General features: G+C 42.4%; 1 protein-coding gene and 1 long non-coding RNA gene across 4 annotated transcripts in view; one reads left to right on the forward strand and one right to left on the reverse strand.

Moving 5' to 3' along the window:
- The window catches only part of SMARCC1 (SWI/SNF related, matrix associated, actin dependent regulator of chromatin subfamily c member 1), a 197,754-nt gene that overhangs the window by 17,077 nt on the left and 160,256 nt on the right, over window positions 1-20,421 (reverse strand). For all 3 annotated transcript variants that reach the window (XM_028844071.2, XM_015131071.3, XM_077992467.1), the window contains one exon: window positions 7,856-8,117. In XM_028844071.2, the coding sequence (XP_028699904.2) occupies window positions 7,856-8,117 (262 nt within the window). The remainder of the gene's footprint in view (window positions 1-7,855; window positions 8,118-20,421) is intronic.
- LOC144339152 (uncharacterized) lies at window positions 15,332-17,363 on the forward strand. Its single transcript, XR_013413874.1, has 2 exons — window positions 15,332-15,887; window positions 17,171-17,363. It is a non-coding gene; the product is annotated as an uncharacterized LOC144339152 (long non-coding RNA).

The following is a 20,421-nucleotide window of genomic DNA, read 5'->3' on the forward strand; positions in this document are numbered from 1 at the left end:
GTAGTCCCGGCTACTCAGGTGGCTGAAGTGAGAGTATTGCTTGAGCCCAGGAATTCGAGGCTGCAGTGGGCCATGACTGCACAACTATACTCCAGGCTGGGCGATACAGCAAAACCCTGTCTCAAAAAAAAGTTTGTTTTTTTTTTAAAAGACAGGGTCTTGCTCTATCGCCCAGGCTGGAGTGCAGTGGCGCGATCTTGGCTCAACGCAGCCTCGACCTCCTGGGCTCAAGTGATCCTTCTGCCTCAACCTCCCAAGTAGCTGGAACCACAGGCGCATGCCACCACACCCGGCAAATTTTTTTATTTTCGTAGAGACAGGGTTTCATCATGTTGCCTAGGTTGGTCTCGAACTCCTGAGCTCAAGCAATCTGCCTGCCTTGGCCTCCCAAAGTGCTGGGATTACAGGCGTGAGCCATCATTTCCAGCCCATTCTAGTTTTATCATTAGAATATCACTGTATTATGTCTGAGTTCTCATCAAATCAGACCAATTCTATTCTGATTTTCTAGGCACTTTCAAAAATTCTTACACTATTAATAATGATGAAACAATGAAAATATTTAAATCAAACATGTTCTTTCCCTCTGCTTACACACATCGAGCACACACAAAGGCTTCCCCAATGCAGGCAGCTGACTTAAGATCCATGAGGCAAGAATATTCAAGAGTGTCTCATTTATTACAAATGCCTAGGATGGGCTGGGCCTAGTGGCTCATGCCTGTAGTCCCAGCACTTTGGGAGGCCAAGGCGAGAGGGACACTTGAGCTCAAGAGTTTGAGACCAACCTGGGCAACATAGTGAGACCTTGCCTCTACTAAAATACATCCCTGCCTATGGAGAGCAGAGATTACCACTATAATTATATACTAGATTTCTGTCATTTCCTTCGAACTTAATGATAGGTAATCTTCCTTTAAACATGTGCTAAAGTTCCTACAGTCCTGACCATCTCAACTTAAAGGAGATCCCGCCGGGTGCAGTGGCTCACACTTGTAATCCCAGCATTTTGGGAGGCCGAGGCGGGTGGATCACCTGAGGTCAGGAGCTGAAGACCAGCCTGGCCAACATGGTGAAACCCTGTCTCTACCAAAAATAAAAAAATTAGCTGGGCATGTTTGCAGATGCCTGTAATCCCAGCTACTCGGGAGGCTGAGGCAGGAGAATTGCTTTAACCCGGGAGGCAGAGGTTGTGGTGAGCCAAGACTACAAAATTGCACTCCAGCCTGGGTGACAACAGCAAAACTCTGTCTCAAAAAAAAAACAAAAAAAACAAAAAAAAGAAAAAACCGGAGATCCCAGGAAGTCAGAGGTGCCCTCCTGCTCGAGTAAGCAGCACACCTCAGCAAACAGCAGCCACCACCTGGGCCATTCTCCTCTATGGTTCCCCATGTGCTTTCATATTAACAGATACCATGGGCCAGGGTATGGTCAAGGGAATAACACACATGTGCTTAAGAATTGGTTTCTATTATGACTATTCACCTTTTGCCATCTGGAATGGCAGCCTTATAGGGAGAATCTTAATGTAGGCATCATTTGATACAATTTTATAGTTTAAATGAAAAGGAATGAAATGCAGTGCTGTGTATTTCATTAAGATCAACAAAACCTAAACAAACAGAACAGGTGGGGCCAACCTTCAGTTTCCATTTGCCAACTGGATACCAGAAACACTCTACTACAGATACTTCCCTTGTCTTTTTGTTTGGTAGGAAGAAACCAAGTTAGGACACTATAAGAGATAGGAACAAAATAATAAGAGCCAAGGAAGAGCAATAGAGGCATGCACACAGTCGTCTCTAAACAAAAATTACAAGCATTTGATGAATCAAAGGTAGGGGATGGGGCAGAGGGGCTGAAGGACTTACAGAGGGGTACAGGTACGAATTAAATGGCATATGTACAGGTACCAGCTTATACCAGTTACACTGAAACCTAGAAGTCCATAAGTGTTTGAGAGCCTAGCAGATTCATAATACCAAGCTGCTACTTTAACAGGCTCCACCACTAACTGATGGAGAGTTGTGTAGAGAAAAATTACATGTAACTTATCTGCATACTTATACAGAAGCCAGAGAGATGAAAAATTAACCACTTGGTAATAAACCTGCCTAGTCCCTGCACTCAGCATTTCCCCAACCTTACTGGCATTCAGAGGCTGATTATTCCCATCATGTATCATAAAGTCTAGCCAAATACCAAAGACAGCCAACTGACAGTCTTCAGCTCCCAATGTAAGTTGTGGCCTGTTAACTTTTCTGGAACTTAGGAATCCTAAGTTGGAAGGACCTGCTCATAGTTCTTACCCTGTGGCAACTCAGAGACGAAAGCCATTCTGGCCCCAGAACGCTACGGACAATCTTACTTGTCCTGGTTTGAAAGTACTCTGTAGCTGACCTTTAGAATATGGTCTATCAGACCTACCTGTTAGAACCAGCTTTTTCTGAACCGATAACTTTAAAACAGCGTGTTTACTTTTTTTTTTTTTTTTGAGATAGAGTCTCTCACTCTGTTGCCCAGACTGGAGTGCAGTGGCATGATCTCAGCTCACTGCAACCTCTGCCTCCTGGGTCCAAGCAATTGGGTCCATGCCTTGGCCTCCTGAGTAGCTGGAATTACAGGCGTGTGCCACCAGACCCGGCTAATTTTTCTGTTTTTAGTAGAGATGGGGTTTTGCCATGTTGGCCAGGCGCTGGTCTCGAACTCCTGGCCTCAAGTGATCCACCTGCCTTGGCTTCCCAAAGTGTTGGGATTACAGGCATGAGCCACTGCGCCCAGCCTAATTTGCTGTTGCTCTTAATTTTACTCTTTAACAGACTTAATTTTACATTCAAACTCCAAAGCAACGCAACAAAGGGATAATTTGGGAAAATTATTATCTTGAATTGCTGGAACTCTCACATACTGCTAGAGTGTAAACAGGCACCACCACTGTGCAAAAAGTTTGGCAGCATCTATTAATCTGAACATATGCATATCCTATGATCCACTCTTAGGTTCATAAATACTCAATTCTATACCTCAGGGATATATACAACAGAAATGTACATATATATCTTATCAAAAGACATGTGCTCATGTATTTCACAACACCACAAACTATTCATAATAACTAAAATCCAGAAATCAGTCAAATGTCCAACAGGAGAACAGACTAGTAAATAATACAGCCACAGAACACTGTATAGCATACAGAAGGAACAAATGTACAACCACTAACAACAATGTGGATGCATCCCAGATACACAGTGTTGAGTGAAAGAAGCCAGACGTGGCCGGGCATGGTGGCTCAAGCTTGTAATCCCAACACTTTGGGAGGCAGAGGTGAGAGGACTGCTTGAGCCCAGGAGTTCAAGACCAGCCTGGGAAATATAGTGAGCTCATGACTCTACAAAAAAATTTAAAAAGCAGTGGGGCGTGGTGGTGTGCACCTGTGGTCCCAACTACTCAAGAGGCTGAGGCTGCAGTGAGCCTTGATGGTGTCCCTGCACTCTAGCCTGGGTGACAGAGTATGGTCCTGACAAAACAAAACAAAATAAAACAAAACAAAACAAGGAAAGCAGCCAGATATAATAAATATCATTGTGGTTACATTTAGATAACATTCAACCAGCCCAACTAGTCTACGGTGCTAGAAGTCAGGTGCTAGAAGGCGACTGAGTATGATGAGGGCCTCTGTGTGTTCGTTACACATGAATATTCTCTGTTAAAACTCATCAATTCTGTAAGTATAAAGGAAGTAAAAAAATTTTAAAAAAACCCTCAGCTGAATATTTATGATTGTGCATTATCCAAAATGTACATTTTATTTCAATAAAAAGATCATAAGACTATCTTGTCATAGACTAAAAATAAAAAAAACCTCTCATCATGCACTGCACTCAATAATTCTTTCCTTTACAAATTCACTTTAGAAAAGTCTATTTTTGTGAGAAAGTAAAAAGATTAAAATGACCTATTTCTCTTCCAAAGACTATTTTTATGAACTCTAGTTTGCTGGCACTGCTTCACTAGAATAGCTGTATCTGAATCTGCTGTAAATCCCCTTAGTCTTCTGTCACGGGAGGCAGCACTGTGGCACTGGCCTCACTTTGCAATTAGATGGAGCTCAGTGTGAATCCTGGCTCCACCATGCAGCAAAGTTCTGTGGCCTTGCCATGCTTTGTAAGGTGAGAATGAAAAGTAAGTGAAAAGTAAATGAAAAGTAAGTGAAACAATGTGGGTAAGGGGCATGGCACACAAATACCTATTATCACCAAAATCTCATTTAGGGAAGAAAGTAGATGCACCTCTCTGCTCATCTTTTACAAACTAAATGCAGATGCTAGTGCTCCTTAGATGTTCTGTGAGATTTAATGTGAATATGATGCTTTAGCACCATTAAAAGCCAAATACCATGTAGCTACAGTAAACTTCCTCTTAAAAGTTTATCCCAGTATTTTAGAAACTGAATTTTTATTTATTTATTTATTTTTTAGAGACAGGGTCTCACTCTGTTGCCCAGGTTGGAGTACAATGGTGCAGTGTCATAATCACAGCTCACTTGCAACCTCAAACTCCTGGGTTCAAGTGATCCACCAACCTCAGCCTCCTGAGTAGCTAGGACTACAGGTATGTAGTGCCACCACACCTGGCTTTTTTTTGGTAGAGACAGCTTCTCTCTATATTGCCCATGCTGGTCTCAAATTCCTGGGTTCAAGCAATCCTCAAACCTTGGCCTCCCAAAGTGCTGGAATTAATGGTGTGAGCCACCAAGCCTGACCTAGGAATTTAATTTTTGAATAACTACTGTTTTTGAAAAATTACTTTGAGATCTGCACTCTGTTAAGCATTTGTATCTTTTGAAAGCTTAACCCTGGAGAAAATCAGATTCTATACAGAGAATTTAAGATCCACTCAAGTAGACAGAGAAGAAGACTGAGAAAGAAAGCATCTGGTTGTGAGCAGGGCAAACTTCTAAGGCTTTCTCCGCAAATGTCATTTAGAGTGGCAAGTCTGGTGATGGTAGTAAATCTCATGATTGCACATTAATCCTCTGAATGTGTCTAAACAAAAGCTTCCCAAAGTAAACTTAGCCCTGTTTTTCAGTAAAGCCAATAAAAACTACTAAAACTAAGGCCTAAAATATATTTTGGGTTGTGAATAAGTGTGTTGATAATACCATGACTTGGCCAGAGAATTTGCATCCCAACCCCAGAAGCACAAACTTTGGCTCTGGCTAAGCACTTAGTATATTACTGTTGATAAACAAACTATAAAAATCTTACAAGATGACTTTCACTAGACTAACAATACACAGCACACACTCACACATATTGCCCTCTAAGAAGAGAAGGAATGTGGGGTTGGGGGGTGAACTGGAATTAAAAGTACATCTTAGGTTTTAATGATGCTGGCAGTTAAGCTTGAAGGAACTATGAGTTCAACTTCCAAAATGGTTAAAATTTAGTAAATAATAGCCAACTCGAAACAGCTCTCACAAGCTACAAATGGGACAATTTAAGCATAAGAAAATGCCAAGCACAGTGGAACATGCCTATAATCCAGCTACTTCAAAAGCTGAGGCAGGGGGATTGCTTGAAACCAGGAATTTGGGTCTAGTCTGGGCAATTCAGTGAGACCCAACGTCTTTTAAGAAGCAACACAAATAGTATCTATGATAGACTGAAACACACAAAATATTTAAAAACTTGTAATTTTACAATATTAAAAATATACACAAAAAAACCTTCACTGGTCACCTTTGGTGACTGGGGGGCAGCAACTCATTATACAGACAACCAATAGAGGGAAAATATGATGCATTTATCCAGGTTTTCCTATGAGAACTGATTTTCAGGGTAACTAATTGAGACACAGTCTCACTCTGTCACCCAGGCTGGAGTGCAATGGCGCAATCTTGGTTCACTGCAACCTCCACCTCCTAGGTTCAAGCAATTCTCATGCCTCAGCCTCCTGAGTAGCTGGGACTGCAGATGTGCACCACTATGCCTGGCTAATTTTTGTATTTTCAGTAGATATGGGGGTTCACCATTTTGGCCAAGCTGGTCTCGAACTCCTGACCTCAGGTGATCTGCCCACCTCGACCTCCCAAAGTGCTGGAATTACAGGCATGAACCATCATGCCCAGACTAAAATAGCTAATTCAGGAAGCAATTCTGAATGCTAAATTCTAAAACAATTAAGTTGAATGGGGATTTTTATAATGGATGAATCCAACTGATAACACCAGAACTACTGATCAATCTTAGTATCACAAAAAGAAAAACTGACATTACAAGAATGCCTGACCTCATAAGTTAATCTTGGCTGGGTGTGGTAGAGCTCATGCCTGTAATCCCTGGACTTTGGAAGTCTGAGGTGGGAGGATTGCTTGAGCCCAGGAGTTCAAGATCACCCTGGGCTACAAGGCGAAACCCTATCTTTATAAAAACATAACCAAAAATTAGCCAGGTGTAGTGGTGTGCGCCTGTAGTCACAGCTACTCAGGAGGTTGAGATGGGAGGACTGACTGAGCCTGGGGGGTTGAGGCTGCAGTGAGCCATGATCATGTCACTGATGTCACTGCACTCCAGCCTAGGCAACAGAGCAAGACAGTGTCTCCAAAAAAAAAAAAAAAAAAAGGTGAATTTGAATCTGATAAAATATCCAGAGCAATCCTCTGGTTTATAGGAAATGTGTGTTTGTGTGTAGGTGGGGTGGGGGTTAGGACATATGACATGACACTATGCACCTTTGGTGTATAATCAGGCATAGCCACATTGCAGAAAAACCCTGGTTTCTTCAACACATAAATGGCACAAAAAAGGGAAGGTGAATTATTACATAGATTTTTAAGAGACATGTCAACAAATGTGTGAATCTTAATTGAATACTGATTCAAACAAACTAAGCACTCAAAGATATTTAACGAAAGATATTAGGAATTATGGTTACTTTTGTTTGATGGTGATGATAGTTATGTTAAAGAATAAGACTCCTTTGGCCGGGCGCGGTGGCTCAAGCCTGTAATCCCAGCACCTTGGGAGGCCAAGACAGGCGGATCATGAGGTCAGGAGATCGAGACCATCCTGGCTAAAATGGTGAAACCCCGTCTCTACTAAAAAATACAAAAAAAACTAGCCGGGCGAGGCGGCGGGCGCCTGTAGTCCCAGCTACTCGGGAGGCTGAGTCAGGAGAATGGCCTCAACCCGGGAGGCGGAGCTTGCAGTGAGCTGAGGTCTGGCCACTGCACTCCAGCCTGGGCGGCAGAGCGAGACTCCGTCTCAAAAAAAAAAAAAAAAAAAAAAAAGAATAAGACTCCCACTGGTTAGAGATATATTTGAAGTCTATCTCATTTCCCAAAGTGAGGAGGAAAAGATAAAAACAGACTCGAAAATGTTGATAATTTTGAAGCTGTCCAATAGGTACATGGGGGATTATCATACTATTCTCTCTACTTTATCTATGGTTGCAGATTTCTGTAACAAAAAGTAAAAGTGGCAGAAAGATGATGGTTGCTGAAACCAGGTCATGGGAGTTTGCTGTGTTACGTGTGTTTATCTTTGAAAATATCTACAAATTTTTTAAAGTATCAATAATCCAAAGATAAATTCTGAATGAACTCTGAGATATTACTGTCCATTCAGAGACCGACCTACTCAAAGAAAAGGCATCATACCAAGAGAAAAAGAACATGGAAGGCCTTATATGGCGATAACCCTAAATCTCACATGCCTACAATTTTCTAGATGACAATGAAAATTTTGAACAGTCTTCATGAGAAAACACCAACTGTGTGGTTGGCCTCAGTGATGCTCTGTGCCTCTGTAGTGACCAAAAGCTTTTTCCAAGAGCAGGGCCTTCCTCTTACCTGGCTGGGGTGGATGAGGTGGTGGCATCTGGTGGTGCATCAGAGGGTAAGGAGGGGGCTGTTGATGAGGCATCATGCCAGGGTGCCCTGCTGCTCCAAGTGGGGCCAGGCCAGGTCCTCCTGAGTGCTGGTGGGCCTGTTGAGGGTTCTGGCCATGCTGCTGCTGTTCCATTTGCTGTCGTGCTCGTAATTCAGCATACTTGAGCTGTTCCATGTGGAAGTTTTGGCGTTCAGTAAGCAACTGCTGCCTCTGTTGTTCTAGCTGTAAGCAAAGGAAGTGGAAGGGAAGAGACACCAGAAGAGGCTTTCAGGATTGGATAACACAAAGAACAACTACATAATGCCTGAATTCCTTCTATCCCATCACACTGACATCACCACCTCACTTCCTGCACCTTCTACAGTGAGAACAAAGGCGTTATTTGAGTAGCATATTTCCATTTGGACATCTGTTACCATGCAACGTCTTCTCCATGTTGAGTCTAAGTCTTTCCTTGTAATCTTCCTGCAGTAGGGCTACTGCTCTTTGGGCTCACTTGGACACATGTAATCCCCTCTATGTTTGGCAGGCCTTTAGATAACTAAAAATACTTCCTATGGCTGTCTGAGTCTTCCCCAGGTAAAATGAGCCTCTGTTGTCCTTGTAATAGTTCCTCAGATGTTAACATTTCAAGTTCCCCCAACTTCCTATGTGCTCTCTTTTGGATGTGATACTCTTTTGGTTATCATCTATTTTAGAACATAACACCAGAGTTAAATTACTCTGCATGAGTTGATGTGGCCTTAGCTGCAAAGATATGCATTTCTCTATGTGGAACTTTGGCAGTGCCACTGCAAATCTTAGCTTTCAAGTACCCAAAATTATACTTGGTGACACATTCACGGAATATTTTAGTTGCCTATAAAAAAATCAGCATGAATCTTAGTTTAACGACTACAAGCATTTCAATATTCAAGATAATCTTTCTGGCACCCAAATGAGAATAAAGAGAAATACAATATTATATGTTTAGTTCAGAGAATGAAGCCTATCCTAAATTAATTTAATTCAGGGATGATAAAGAAAATCATGCAGGAAACCTGAACATGTAGGAAAATGAAAATCCAGATCTCTGAAAGTAGTATAAAAATCATAAGCATTAGGAGGGTTAATAAACCCACTTCTTTTCAATAATGTCTCCATCCCACCATTTTCATAGAAAAATCTGAGTCATTGGGAATCATTTTCTTGTGCGGTGTTGTCCAATACAGCAGTTACAAGCTACACACAGCTACTGAGCACCTGAAGTGTGGCTAACACGAAATGAGATGTGCTGTCAGTGATGCACAGTAAAATGTGAAGACTTAATATGAAAAATTGTTCATATAGGCCGGGCGCGGTGGCTCAAACCTGTAATCCCAGCACTTTGGGAGGCCGAGACGGGCGGATCACGAGGTCAGCAGATCGAGACCATCCTGGCTAACCCGGTGAAACCCCGTCTCTACTAAAAAATACAAAAAACTAGCCGGGCAAGGCGGTGGGCGCCTGTAGTCCCAGCTACTCGGGAGGCTGAGGCAGGAGAATGGCGTAAACCTGGGAGACGGAGCTTACAGTGAGCTGAGATCCGGCCACTGCACTCCAGCCTGGGCGACAGAGCGAGACTCCGTCTCAAAAAAAAAAAGAAAAATTGTTCACATAGATTACATATAGAAACAATGTATATATGTAGGTTTTACATATACTGAATTATGTAGAACATCATTTCACCTGTTTTTAATTTGGTTACTAGAAAATTTCAGTTATATATATGGCTCACATATTTCTGTCAGATAGCACTATTCTGATGCATTTAATAGGTTAGGGAAATAGAACATTTTTGCTTTTGGGGGCAGCCAGTTCTGTGGATAAACACTACACACTATTATTTGCAAAAACCAGATGGAATAAGCATGAGAATTAGCCTAAGAATCTGGGCCTTTGGCAGAGGGCCAACTGGGGAAAATCCCTGTGAAATTGAGTGAGAAGCATCACTGGTTATAGGAGTAGCAACTAGGGTATTTCCATGGACAGATGGGGTGTGGGAAGACAGGCCATGAACACAGTATGAAGAAAAGACGCATGAGCAGGCGAAGAGGAGAACAAATAAAAAGAGTAAATGGTATAGCTTATGTCCTGGATTTTGGTAACTGGCTTGTAGACTTTCCTTAGGGAGAGGGAGATCTTCTGAAACAAAACATTTTGAGAGAGGTTGACGGTTACCAGGAACAAGCAAGACAGGGTTCTACTGGTCCTAATAGTCTAGTGTGGGCTCTTCATTTTCTGGGAAAGGTGATCTGAGGAGGGTAAAGCCTGGCCTGGTTCAGTTTCCTGTGTGCATGATGAGAAGGGAGCTATAAGATGTAAACAGCAAGAGAATCTTCTGGAAGTCCAGTTCTGCAGGAAGACTAAACAGATTAGTAAGTAAGAGGCAAAATGATTATAAAAGGTGGGGTGGGAAATCTAAATATTCTGGCTACAGATCCTTGGTTTTGCTTTCTTCTTACCATTCTTTCTAGGAATTTAGGACTTGAATTTGCTTAAGAGGTAGCCAGAAAACGTCCTCTTATCTATGTTTTTGTTGAGTGACTACTGGTCTGAACAGCTTGGCTGTAGTCCTACCGTTATGTAAGAACTATGGAATTCAGGTCAAGATATGCTTTATAAGGAAGCTGAACTGCTACTGGAGGGAGCAGTGACTCTAAAAAGAAATTTTGGTCTCTGCATTCTCTAGCTGAATTTTGGGTTCTGTTTTTAACCAAACTAGTCTTTCTTTGGGGGCTTACCTTAATATCAAGGTATTATCTTTGGAAACAAAAAAAGAATCTACTAATAAGATGAGAGGGCCAAGCTGGGAAGAAAAAATTGGCCAATTTTCCTTGCCTACAACATGAGCTAGCCTGTATTATCCTCTTTATTTTCTGAGTTTCATCTGTCATTTTAAAACTTAGAAGGTAATTTAAAAAAAGTAATTAGAAGAATTAGAAAGGATAAGCGATTAAACACATACATAAACCTGAAAGAGAACCCAGTTTAAACCAAAAGTTCCAATGTGGGGCTAAACAGATCCTATGAGTTGAGAGCAATGTCCAAATAACAGGCTACCAGTTGGCTCCACAAGGGCCATGTCTGCTCTGGGGCAGATGCAGCAGAGCTTGCCACCATGTACTGGCCTCATTATGCAAATAAAATAACTTTTCTTGTTCTAGACATCTTATTTTTATTAAATCAAGTTGAAGACTGCATTCACTTTTGTGACAATCAGAAAGAATGTTAACTAGGAATTTTTGAGGGAAAATTGCCAGTACTGGTCATATTTTAAATGCACTTAACCAATGAACCAGTGATTAGGCATCTGGAAATACTGTCCTAAAATACCGTATGTATGCACGTGTAAGGATGGTCATCAAGGCATTCTTTTTGATGTTCAGTTACATAAGATAACCTGAATGGGGAAAAAAACAAGTTGCAATAAAAATATTTATAAGATAATCCAAGTATATAAAAATGACTTTGTGATCATGTATAAACACATTTAAAATGTTCTGAAAGATACAAACTATTAACAGTGATCATCCATAGGAATGAAACTGGGAGTAGGAGAACTTTTGTCTTTTTTTTTTTTTTTTTTTTTTTGAGACGGAGTCTCGCTGTGTCGCCCAGGCTAGAGTACAGTGGCCGCCTTCCAGGTTCAAGCAATTCTCCTCCCTCAGCCTCCCAAGTAGCTGGGATTACAGGGGCCCACCACCACAACCAGCTAATTTTTGTATTTTTAGTAAACATGGGGTTTCACCATGTTGGCCAGACTGGTCTTGAACTCGTGACCTCAGGCGATCCACCCGCGTTGGTCTCCTAAAGTGCACAGGCATGAGCCACCGCACCTGGCCAGAACTTTTTATTTATGATTTGAAAATTTAAAGTACACACATAAATATTTTTTAATAACAAAAAAATAGGCTCCAGCGAACCCAGTTTTTCATACAAGGCAGCCTATGGCCCTGCTCTGAAGACACATCCTGAGTCCCCACTTCCCCTGCTTTCAAAAACCCTGCCTTCCTCTCCCTCTTCACTGTATATGCATAAAGCAGCCGTATCCGAGCAAAATCTAACACAACAGAGCACTTTTCAACACCAAGACACCAAACACAGACACAGCTGCAAGTGCAGCTGAAGTTCACACAAAGCTCTTCTCCCTTCTATTTGCATAAAGCAGGGAGGGGGGTGGGAAAGAGTAAAAGACAGTGAGGGTCACAAAAATTTATCTATAATGCCAAGGACTGAAATACCAGCTGAGACTTGAAGCCTCAGAGCTAAAGTAAATAATCACACCTTCCTTTTCAATGCTTTGTATCAGTGATGAGAAATTCACTGAAGAAAACCCAAATCCTAAACAGACATATCCATCCCTTTTTATACCTGAGGTAAAAGAAAACAATGTAATTGCGTTTTGCTGCTTCCATGTGTACTTCTGGAAGCAGAAATCAAAAAAGGGAGCCTGCATCATTATTGTGGGCTGGTCATTTTATCTTTGTTGCAGTGTGCTTGCTTCATGAGGCCACATGTCTTTCTGCTTCAGAACTGAACCTGCTACTGGGTACAGCTTTCTAATCTCAAATAAAACTACCTTTAATGTAATAGCAAATGTTGAACAATAGATTCAATTGTATGACAAGCAGCACAGAGATGAATTACTACAAATACACAGAAAACAAAGTTAAATATAATTACCCTGGGACAGTATGAAATTCTTTTTTGCTGTTCTTTCTTCCTTAGTTTGTCATAAAATATAACAAACTTTTCCGATAGCCCATTATCTCTATCTTCAAAATCCATCCAGAACTTCACCATTTCTGTTAACTTTCATGGCTGACACCCTGGTCCGAGCCACCGTATCTCACACGCATTAACCTAACAGCCTCCACACCCAGTCTCCCTGATTCTGACCTTGCTGCCTTATAATTTATTCTCTCTACATAGTAGACAGAGTGATTCCTGATAAACTGTAAGGAAGATCACTTCAGTCCTCAACTCAAGGTCCCTCAATTATTCCACATTTTAGAGTAAAGCAAAAGGCCTCTGGACGGCTTTCAAGAATTTCTGTGACTTGGTCACCATGATCTCTTTGACTTTATCCTCCTAACTCCCTTGACTCATTTATGCTCCAGCCCACCCGCCTACTCCCTTGTTTTGGAACATGTCAGTCATACTCCTGCCTCAGGGCTTCTGCACTGACTGTTTCCAGCACCTGGAAGTGCTTGCCCATCAACTGTCAGTTTCTCAATAAGGCCTAATCTGATGACACCACTCAAAACAGAAATCCCTTCCCTGCCACTCCTAATCTCCCCCGACTCAGCCCATAACATACACACAAAGTTTGTATGTATACCTATATATATGCAGCATATACCTTATTACTTATATAACTTCCTTAATTCACTCCTGATTTCAAAATATTTGAGATCCACCAAAGCAGAGATCTTTGCTGGGTTTTATTTACCACTGTATCCTCACTAGCTACATGCCTGGATGACAGCAGATGCTCAGTGAGTATTTGGCAAATGAACAAATAAATCATTTTATCCACCACAAAAACTATCAAGGCAGGCTGATTCTCCAGTCTCCTAAGCAATCATTCTTTTCATATTTCAAGAGCTGGACCTTTCTTACAAATCATTATCAGTCCTCCTCTTCCAGGAACCTTACCTTGATAATCTGAGCTGACCATGAGACCTCCCCTTTCTCTGAATTTTCATAGCCCCATCATCTCATTGTATTTGGTTTCGTGTCAATGTCTCATCCATCCTTTAACTTCCTTAAGTACAGAGTCTGGGTTTCTCACAGCTTTGAGTTCCCTAATAGTCCCTCTTTTCTGAAGGTAGACAGTTTATTTTTTTTTTTTAAAGACAGAGTTTTGCTCTTATTGACCAGCCTGGAGTGCAATGGAGCGATCATAGCTCACTGCAACCTCTGCCTCCTGGGTTCAAGGGATTCTCCTGCTTCAGCTTCCCTAACAGCTGGAATTACAGGCGCCCACCACCACGCCCGCCTAATTTTTGTATTTTTAGTAGAGATGGGATTTCACCATATTGGCCAGGATGGTCTCGAGCTCCTGATATCACGTGATCCACCCGCCTCATCCTCCCAAAGTGCTGGGATTACAGGCGTGAACCACTGCACCCAGCCTCTGAAGGTATAAAATTTCTATACCTAGCCAAATGAACTTCAGAGACACAGACAACATTTAGTCCAAAAGGTATAAATGGAATCAGCTCATAGATCCATTCTCAATGGCCTGAGAGTGTCTTTTTTTTTTTTTTTGAGACGGAGCCTCACTCTGCCGCCCAGGCTGGAGTGCAGTGGCCGATCTCAGCTCACTGCAAGCTCCGCCTCCCGGGTTCCCGCCATTCTCCTGCCTCAGCCTCCCGAGTAGCTGGGACTACAGGCGCTCGCCACCTCGCCCGGCTAGTTTTTTATATTTCTTAGTAGAGACGGGGTTTCACCGTGTTAACCAGGATGGTCTCGATCGCCTGACCTCGTGATCCACCCGTCTCGGCCTCCCAAAGTGCTGGGATTACAGGCTTGAGCCACCGCGCCCGGCCGAGAGTGTCTTTTAAAAGAAAACATTTAAAAGAAAACATTTAAATGTAAACGGCTTATGTGGGGCCCAGGCTCTTCAATTCTCTCCAGGTAGTTCTAGTCTACAACACAACCCATGTCTGAAACCTGCTCTGTTGACTGCTGCTCAGTCTACAGACACAATGAGCGGTAGACTCACTGGCAGCTCAACACCTTCCCCTGAACTGGAGTGCTTTTCTCATGCCAATTCCCTGACAGACTCTATAACTTCCATAACTGCCTTTCCTTTAATATTAACGCTTTAAAATATGAGGAAGCTGGAATAGCTACTAATTATAGCTGAGTTCATGATACCTATAACAAATTGGGATTTTTTTTTTTTTTGAGACAGAATTTTGCTATTATCACCCAGGCTGGAGTACAATGGCATGATCTCTGCACGCTGTAACCTCTGCCTCCCGGGTTCAAGTGATTCTCCTGCCTCAGCCTCCCAAGTAGCTGGGATTATAGGTGCCCGCCATCACGCCCAGCTAATTTTTGCATTTTTAATAGAGACGGGGTTTCACCATGTTGACTAGGCTGGTCTCGAACCCCTGACCTCAGGTGATCCTCCCGCCTTGGTCTCCTGAAGTGCTGGGATTACAGGCATGAGCCACTATGCCTGGCCCTGAAATTTTTATATGATTACATCTAATTACAATTACTTAAGACTAAAAAGAACATCTGGCTTTAAGTCATCAGACAAAAAAAAAAGCTTTATATTTGACTGTGAGTCTTAATTTCTGAAACCCATTGCTATTTAAACAAACCAAATGTTCCATTTAAGAAAACGTTATCCTAAAGCTACTGCTTACTGAGTTAAGATGAGCAAGAGTGCACCCTAAAATGAACTGAGGCAGTGTGGGAGGTGGAGAGTTAGGTGCCTCTACTCCTAGCTGATCTATTCACTGTCTCGAGTATCAACTTTATTGATTCATAATAGAAGGATGACAGAAGCTGCATATATATCTCAGAGTCCCTAGGTTAAAATGAAATAGCAAAAGCTCATTTCTTTATAAATTATGAAGTACTAGATAAATACAGAGAACAGAACAAACAGGTTTGATATCTGGCTCTGTCATTTCTGACTCATGTAATCTGAGGTACACAACCTACCAGGTTCAAGCTCCAGTCTGGAATGTAAGAAGGGCTAACAAAGAAGTGGCTTATGTTGTCATCCGACATCACTGCTGGATTCTTGAATAAGAGGATTCAAAGCAAACATTATTTTCTTGCTTGTGGCTTCCTCACATAGTTTGCCGGGAAATAAACTGAGTAAATCCATTTAAAGTGCTTTGGCATAGTAACTGACCCAATAAATGCTCACAAGGCCAACAATAGCTTATGAATCTTTTTTTTTTTTTTTTTGAGATGGAGTCTCGCTCTCTCACCCAGGCTGGAGTGCAGTGGCGTGATCTCGGCTCACTGCAACCTCCGCCTCCCAGGTTCACGCCATTCTCCTGCCTCAGCCTCCCGAGTAGCTGGGACTACAGGTGCCTGCCACCACGCCCGGCTAATTTTTTTGTATGTTTAGTAGAGATGGGGTTTCACCGTGTTAGCCAGGATGGTCTCGATCTCCTGACCTTGTGATCCACCCGCCTCGGTGTCCCAAAGTGCTGGGATTACAGGCGTGAGCCACTGTGCCCGGCCGGCTTATGAATCTTAAGAATTTTCTATATATTTGTTGATTACTGGTTTGCATAATGGGAGGCGTATATTTACCAAACACTATGTATGTGCTAGACACTGTGCCAAGGCATATGTCATACTTCTCTCAATTTTCAAAAGAATTCTGTGTGGAAATCATCAGTAGAAAAACATTCATAGCTTTGCTTCCCACAGGGAAGGATAGGATGTTAGTGCTAGGGTGAGAAAGAGGTTATGTCTTAATTATACACAAAATGAACGGGTGGCATTTTGAAGTTCAAATGACCCATTTTTGTTGGTCTGAGAACGAGTCTCTAAGCTGGTTGCCAACGATCCTGCTTTCTAATATTTACACCGTCTCCACTGAAAACTTTCACCTACCCCAGATCCAGAGTTGGTCTCTGCAACCAACAGGATGTGGCAGAACGGATGTGACTTGCATGTTTACATTATAAAGAACATTACAGCTCCCATTTTGGGTGATTTTTCATACTCTTAACTTTTCTGAATCGCTTAGAAACCATAGCAATTTATAACCAATACAGTTGGATTACTGACATTCACTCAGTAGGGGTAGGGACTGTCTCAAAGAATTTTCCTGCCACAAACAGCTGACATTAAATGCTGATTAAGAAAATAATGGTTGGCCGGGTGCGGTGGCTCAAGCCTGTAATCGCAGCACTTTGGGAGGTCAAGATGGGCAGATCATGAGGTCAGGAGATCGAGACCATCCTGGCTAACACAGTGAAACCCCGTCTCTACTGAAAAATACAAAAAACTAGCCGGGCGAGGTGGCGGGCGCCTGTAGTCCCAGCTACTTGGGAGGCTGAGGCAGGAGAATGGTGTAAACCCAGGAGGCGGAGCTTGCAGTGAGCTGAGATCTGGCCACTGCACTCCAGCCTGGGCGACAGAGCAAGACTCCGTCTCAAAAAAACAAAAAACAAAAAACAAAATAACGGTCGACCATGAAAGAATTCAAGCATAGCAGCCTTGTGTATTGGGATGGAGTCTGGAGAGTATTTCTGCAACATTTTCAGCTGTGTTGTTTTATTCAGAAAATATTTATGAAATATTGTGTGTGATCTGATTAGAAAGCAACATTTGTTAAAAGTCAAAAAGCTGGACACAGCAGCTCATGTCTGTAACTCAAACCCCTTGGGAGGAGGAGGCAGGAGGATTGCTTGAGGCCAGGAGTTTGAGACCAGCCTGGGCAACATGGCAAGATCCTGTCTCTATTTAAAAAAAAAAAAAAAAAAAAATTAGCTGGTCACAGTGTCTCATGCCTGTAGTCCCAGCTGCTTGGGAGACTGAGGAGGGAGGATCACGTGAGTCCCAGGAGTTTGTGGCTGCAGTGAGCTATGACTGCACCACTATACTCCAGCCTGGGCAACAGAGTGAGCCCTATCCCCCCAAAAAAAAAGTCAAAAGAGAAAAAATAGTGAAGTTACATAATTTAAGCAGTTATTTAAAAAATATACACCACACAAGGAAACTTCTGCAGGCCTGAGAGAAGTGGAGCAGTTACACATTGCCCCTTGGTGTCTGGGGGCCAGTGGACAGAAGTGGAAAGGGGATACGAACTCTGCTATTCTTAGGGGACAGACAACGGGTGCATCAGAAGGTTTAAAAAACTGGGGGACCAGCAGGTTCATTCTTTGAAGACAAAGCAACTTAGTGCTGAGGAAAGAGCTCCTTGCCAAACTAGATATATTATTTAAGTGCTCAGGGTCGCCTCAATATTCAAGATTAATGGATCACTTACACTTTGCAAATGACAGCAAGACGTCTTGTTGCCAGTGGGATCTACCCAACCATCATTTGAATTCTGCATATACCAATAATCCACTCCACTATATTACAGCCCCCCTATTACTCCAGGTCCTCTAAGAAAATCCGTAAAATGTCAAAAGGGAAGCTTATAAGAGAAAGATAAACACAAAGACTCATCCCCCAAAGCTCCACCTGTAGGACATTTTCTCTGATAACTTCTCCCTCTCCCCATCTCCTGGGGATGCCTCCTTTCTGTTCCCATAGCACCATCTGTACAACTGCTGTACTATACAAGCATACTGTATTGTCATTATTTGTTGACTGTTTCTCCCATTAAAATAAGTCTTTAAGGGTGGATTACCCTTTCCACTTTCCCAACTACGCCAACAATGCTGGCACACACTCATTTAAGTAAGGGCCTCTGATGTGCTACTTCTGTGTTAAAAAAGACATCTGATTAAGTCCCTACCCTCAAAAAGTATACACTCTGGTACAGAAATGCGAACACATGAACTGGTGATTACAGTACAATTAAGTGCTTTGTGAGACTGCCATAGCAGTAAATGTGAAGGCCATGCCACCCATAGCTGAGGAATGCAGGAGGTAGGCAAAAAGTGGGGCAAAGGGCCTTCTTGGCCAGAGAAGCAGAAAGCAAACAGGTGGCAAGGAGAGTAAGGCTGTGAAGGAAGCCTGCATTTGGTCCAGCATACACAGAGGGTGACAGAGATGAAACAGAGGTCTCATGAGCTCCCAGGGCAGGAGAGGGTCAATGGTGTGAGAGATGCTTACATAGACAAAAGCTCAATGACAGATGTAGAGCATGGAGTGAGAGGCACAGTAAGTCTCTGATTAGGCTCCTTCCTAATCAGGGAACTGAGGGTGGGGTGGTATAGAGCTGGGGTAGGAGAGCTACTGAAGCAGCTTCTTCCTACTCATGGGGCCAGATGGTCTTAGGACAAAATGGATAGGGCTATAGTGACAGGTACTGGGCTGCTCATCATGAGTTCAACAGAGGACTTGCTTGGGCCACTAAGAAACACTTTAAATAATGCAAGAAGATACTTAGGCAAATGTAAACAGTGATCCTAAAATGATCAGTATTCTGGAATAATTTCTTTTTAAAGTTCTACCATTTGGAGTCAGAATCTCATATGTAGATAAAAAAGTCAAAATAGTCAGAGGGAAAAAGCCCTAACTAAAATGCTCAAATTTAGCCCATGCTTAGGGAGTCACTAATTCTTTCTCCAGTCAACTCAAAAAAAATGTATTTTTGGCCAGGTGCGGTGGTTCACGCCTGTAATCCTAGCACTTTGGGTGGCTGAGGCACGCAGATTGCCTGAGCTCAGGAGTTCGAGACCAGCCTGGGCAACACAGTGAAACCCTGTCTCTACTAAAAAAACAAAAAATTAGTTGGGCGTGGTGGTGCATGGCTATAATCCCAGCTACTCGGGAGACTAAGGCAGGAGAATCACTTGAACCTGGAAGGTGGAGGTTGTGGTGAGCTGAGATCATGCCACTGCACTCCAGCCTGAGTGACACAGTAAGATTCCGTTTAAAAAAAAAAAAAAAATTTTTTTTTTTTCCCACAAAGAGCTTACTTAATCTCTTTTTCTCTAGAACTTCTCCCAAGATAACCAATTTCTTACTTTCTATGACTTCCACTCTCACTTTTGGCCCTTTTCATAATTGTCTTGGCCCTGTTTGGGCCATGACCTTATGTCAAAAATTTCTGTTCCAGGGAATGCTAGGTACAAGACTCCAGATGGGCCTAATTTCAGTTACCATTCAGTATAGGAGAGGGAAGAGAAGTGTGAGAAAGCCCAAGGATGGATCTGAGGGAAGATAAGAGAAAATGTGGTTCCTAATTCAAGATGAGATTAAGTTCTACTTTCTAGTATTTATTTTGAAGAAGTCAAGGAATCAAGGAAATCTCTGAACACTTACATACTGCTGATGAGACCGTACATTAGTTCAGTGTGGAAAGCAGTTTGGAGGTTTCTCAAAGAAATAAAAATATTATTCAACTATACTACTATTTAACCCAGTAATCCCATTACTGAGTATATACCCAAAAGAAAATAAATTGTTTGGCCGGGCATGGTGGCTCATGCCTGTAATCCCAGCCCTTTGGGAGGCTGAGGTGGGCAGATCATGGGGTCAAGAGATAGAGACCATCCTGGCCAACATGTGAAACTCCATCTCTACTAAAAATGCAAAAATTAGCTGGGCGTGGTGGCACGTGCCTGTAGTCCCAGCTACTATGGAGGCTGAGGTAGGGGAATTGCTTGAACCCGGGAGGCAGAGACTGCAGTGAGCTGAGATTGTGCCACTGCACTCCAGCCTGGCAACAGAAAGAAAAAAGACTCTGTCTCAGAAAGAAAAAAGGAAAATACATCAATTTACCAAAAATGCACCTGCATGTGCATGCTTACTGCAGCTCCATTCGCAATAGCAAAGATGTGAAATCAAACTAGGTGCCCATCAACTGTGGACTGGACAAAGAAAATGTGGTACATAT

This window comes from Macaca mulatta, chromosome 2 (genome assembly GCF_049350105.2).
Source record: "Macaca mulatta isolate MMU2019108-1 chromosome 2, T2T-MMU8v2.0, whole genome shotgun sequence".
Classification (NCBI taxonomy): domain Eukaryota; kingdom Metazoa; phylum Chordata; class Mammalia; order Primates; family Cercopithecidae; genus Macaca; species Macaca mulatta.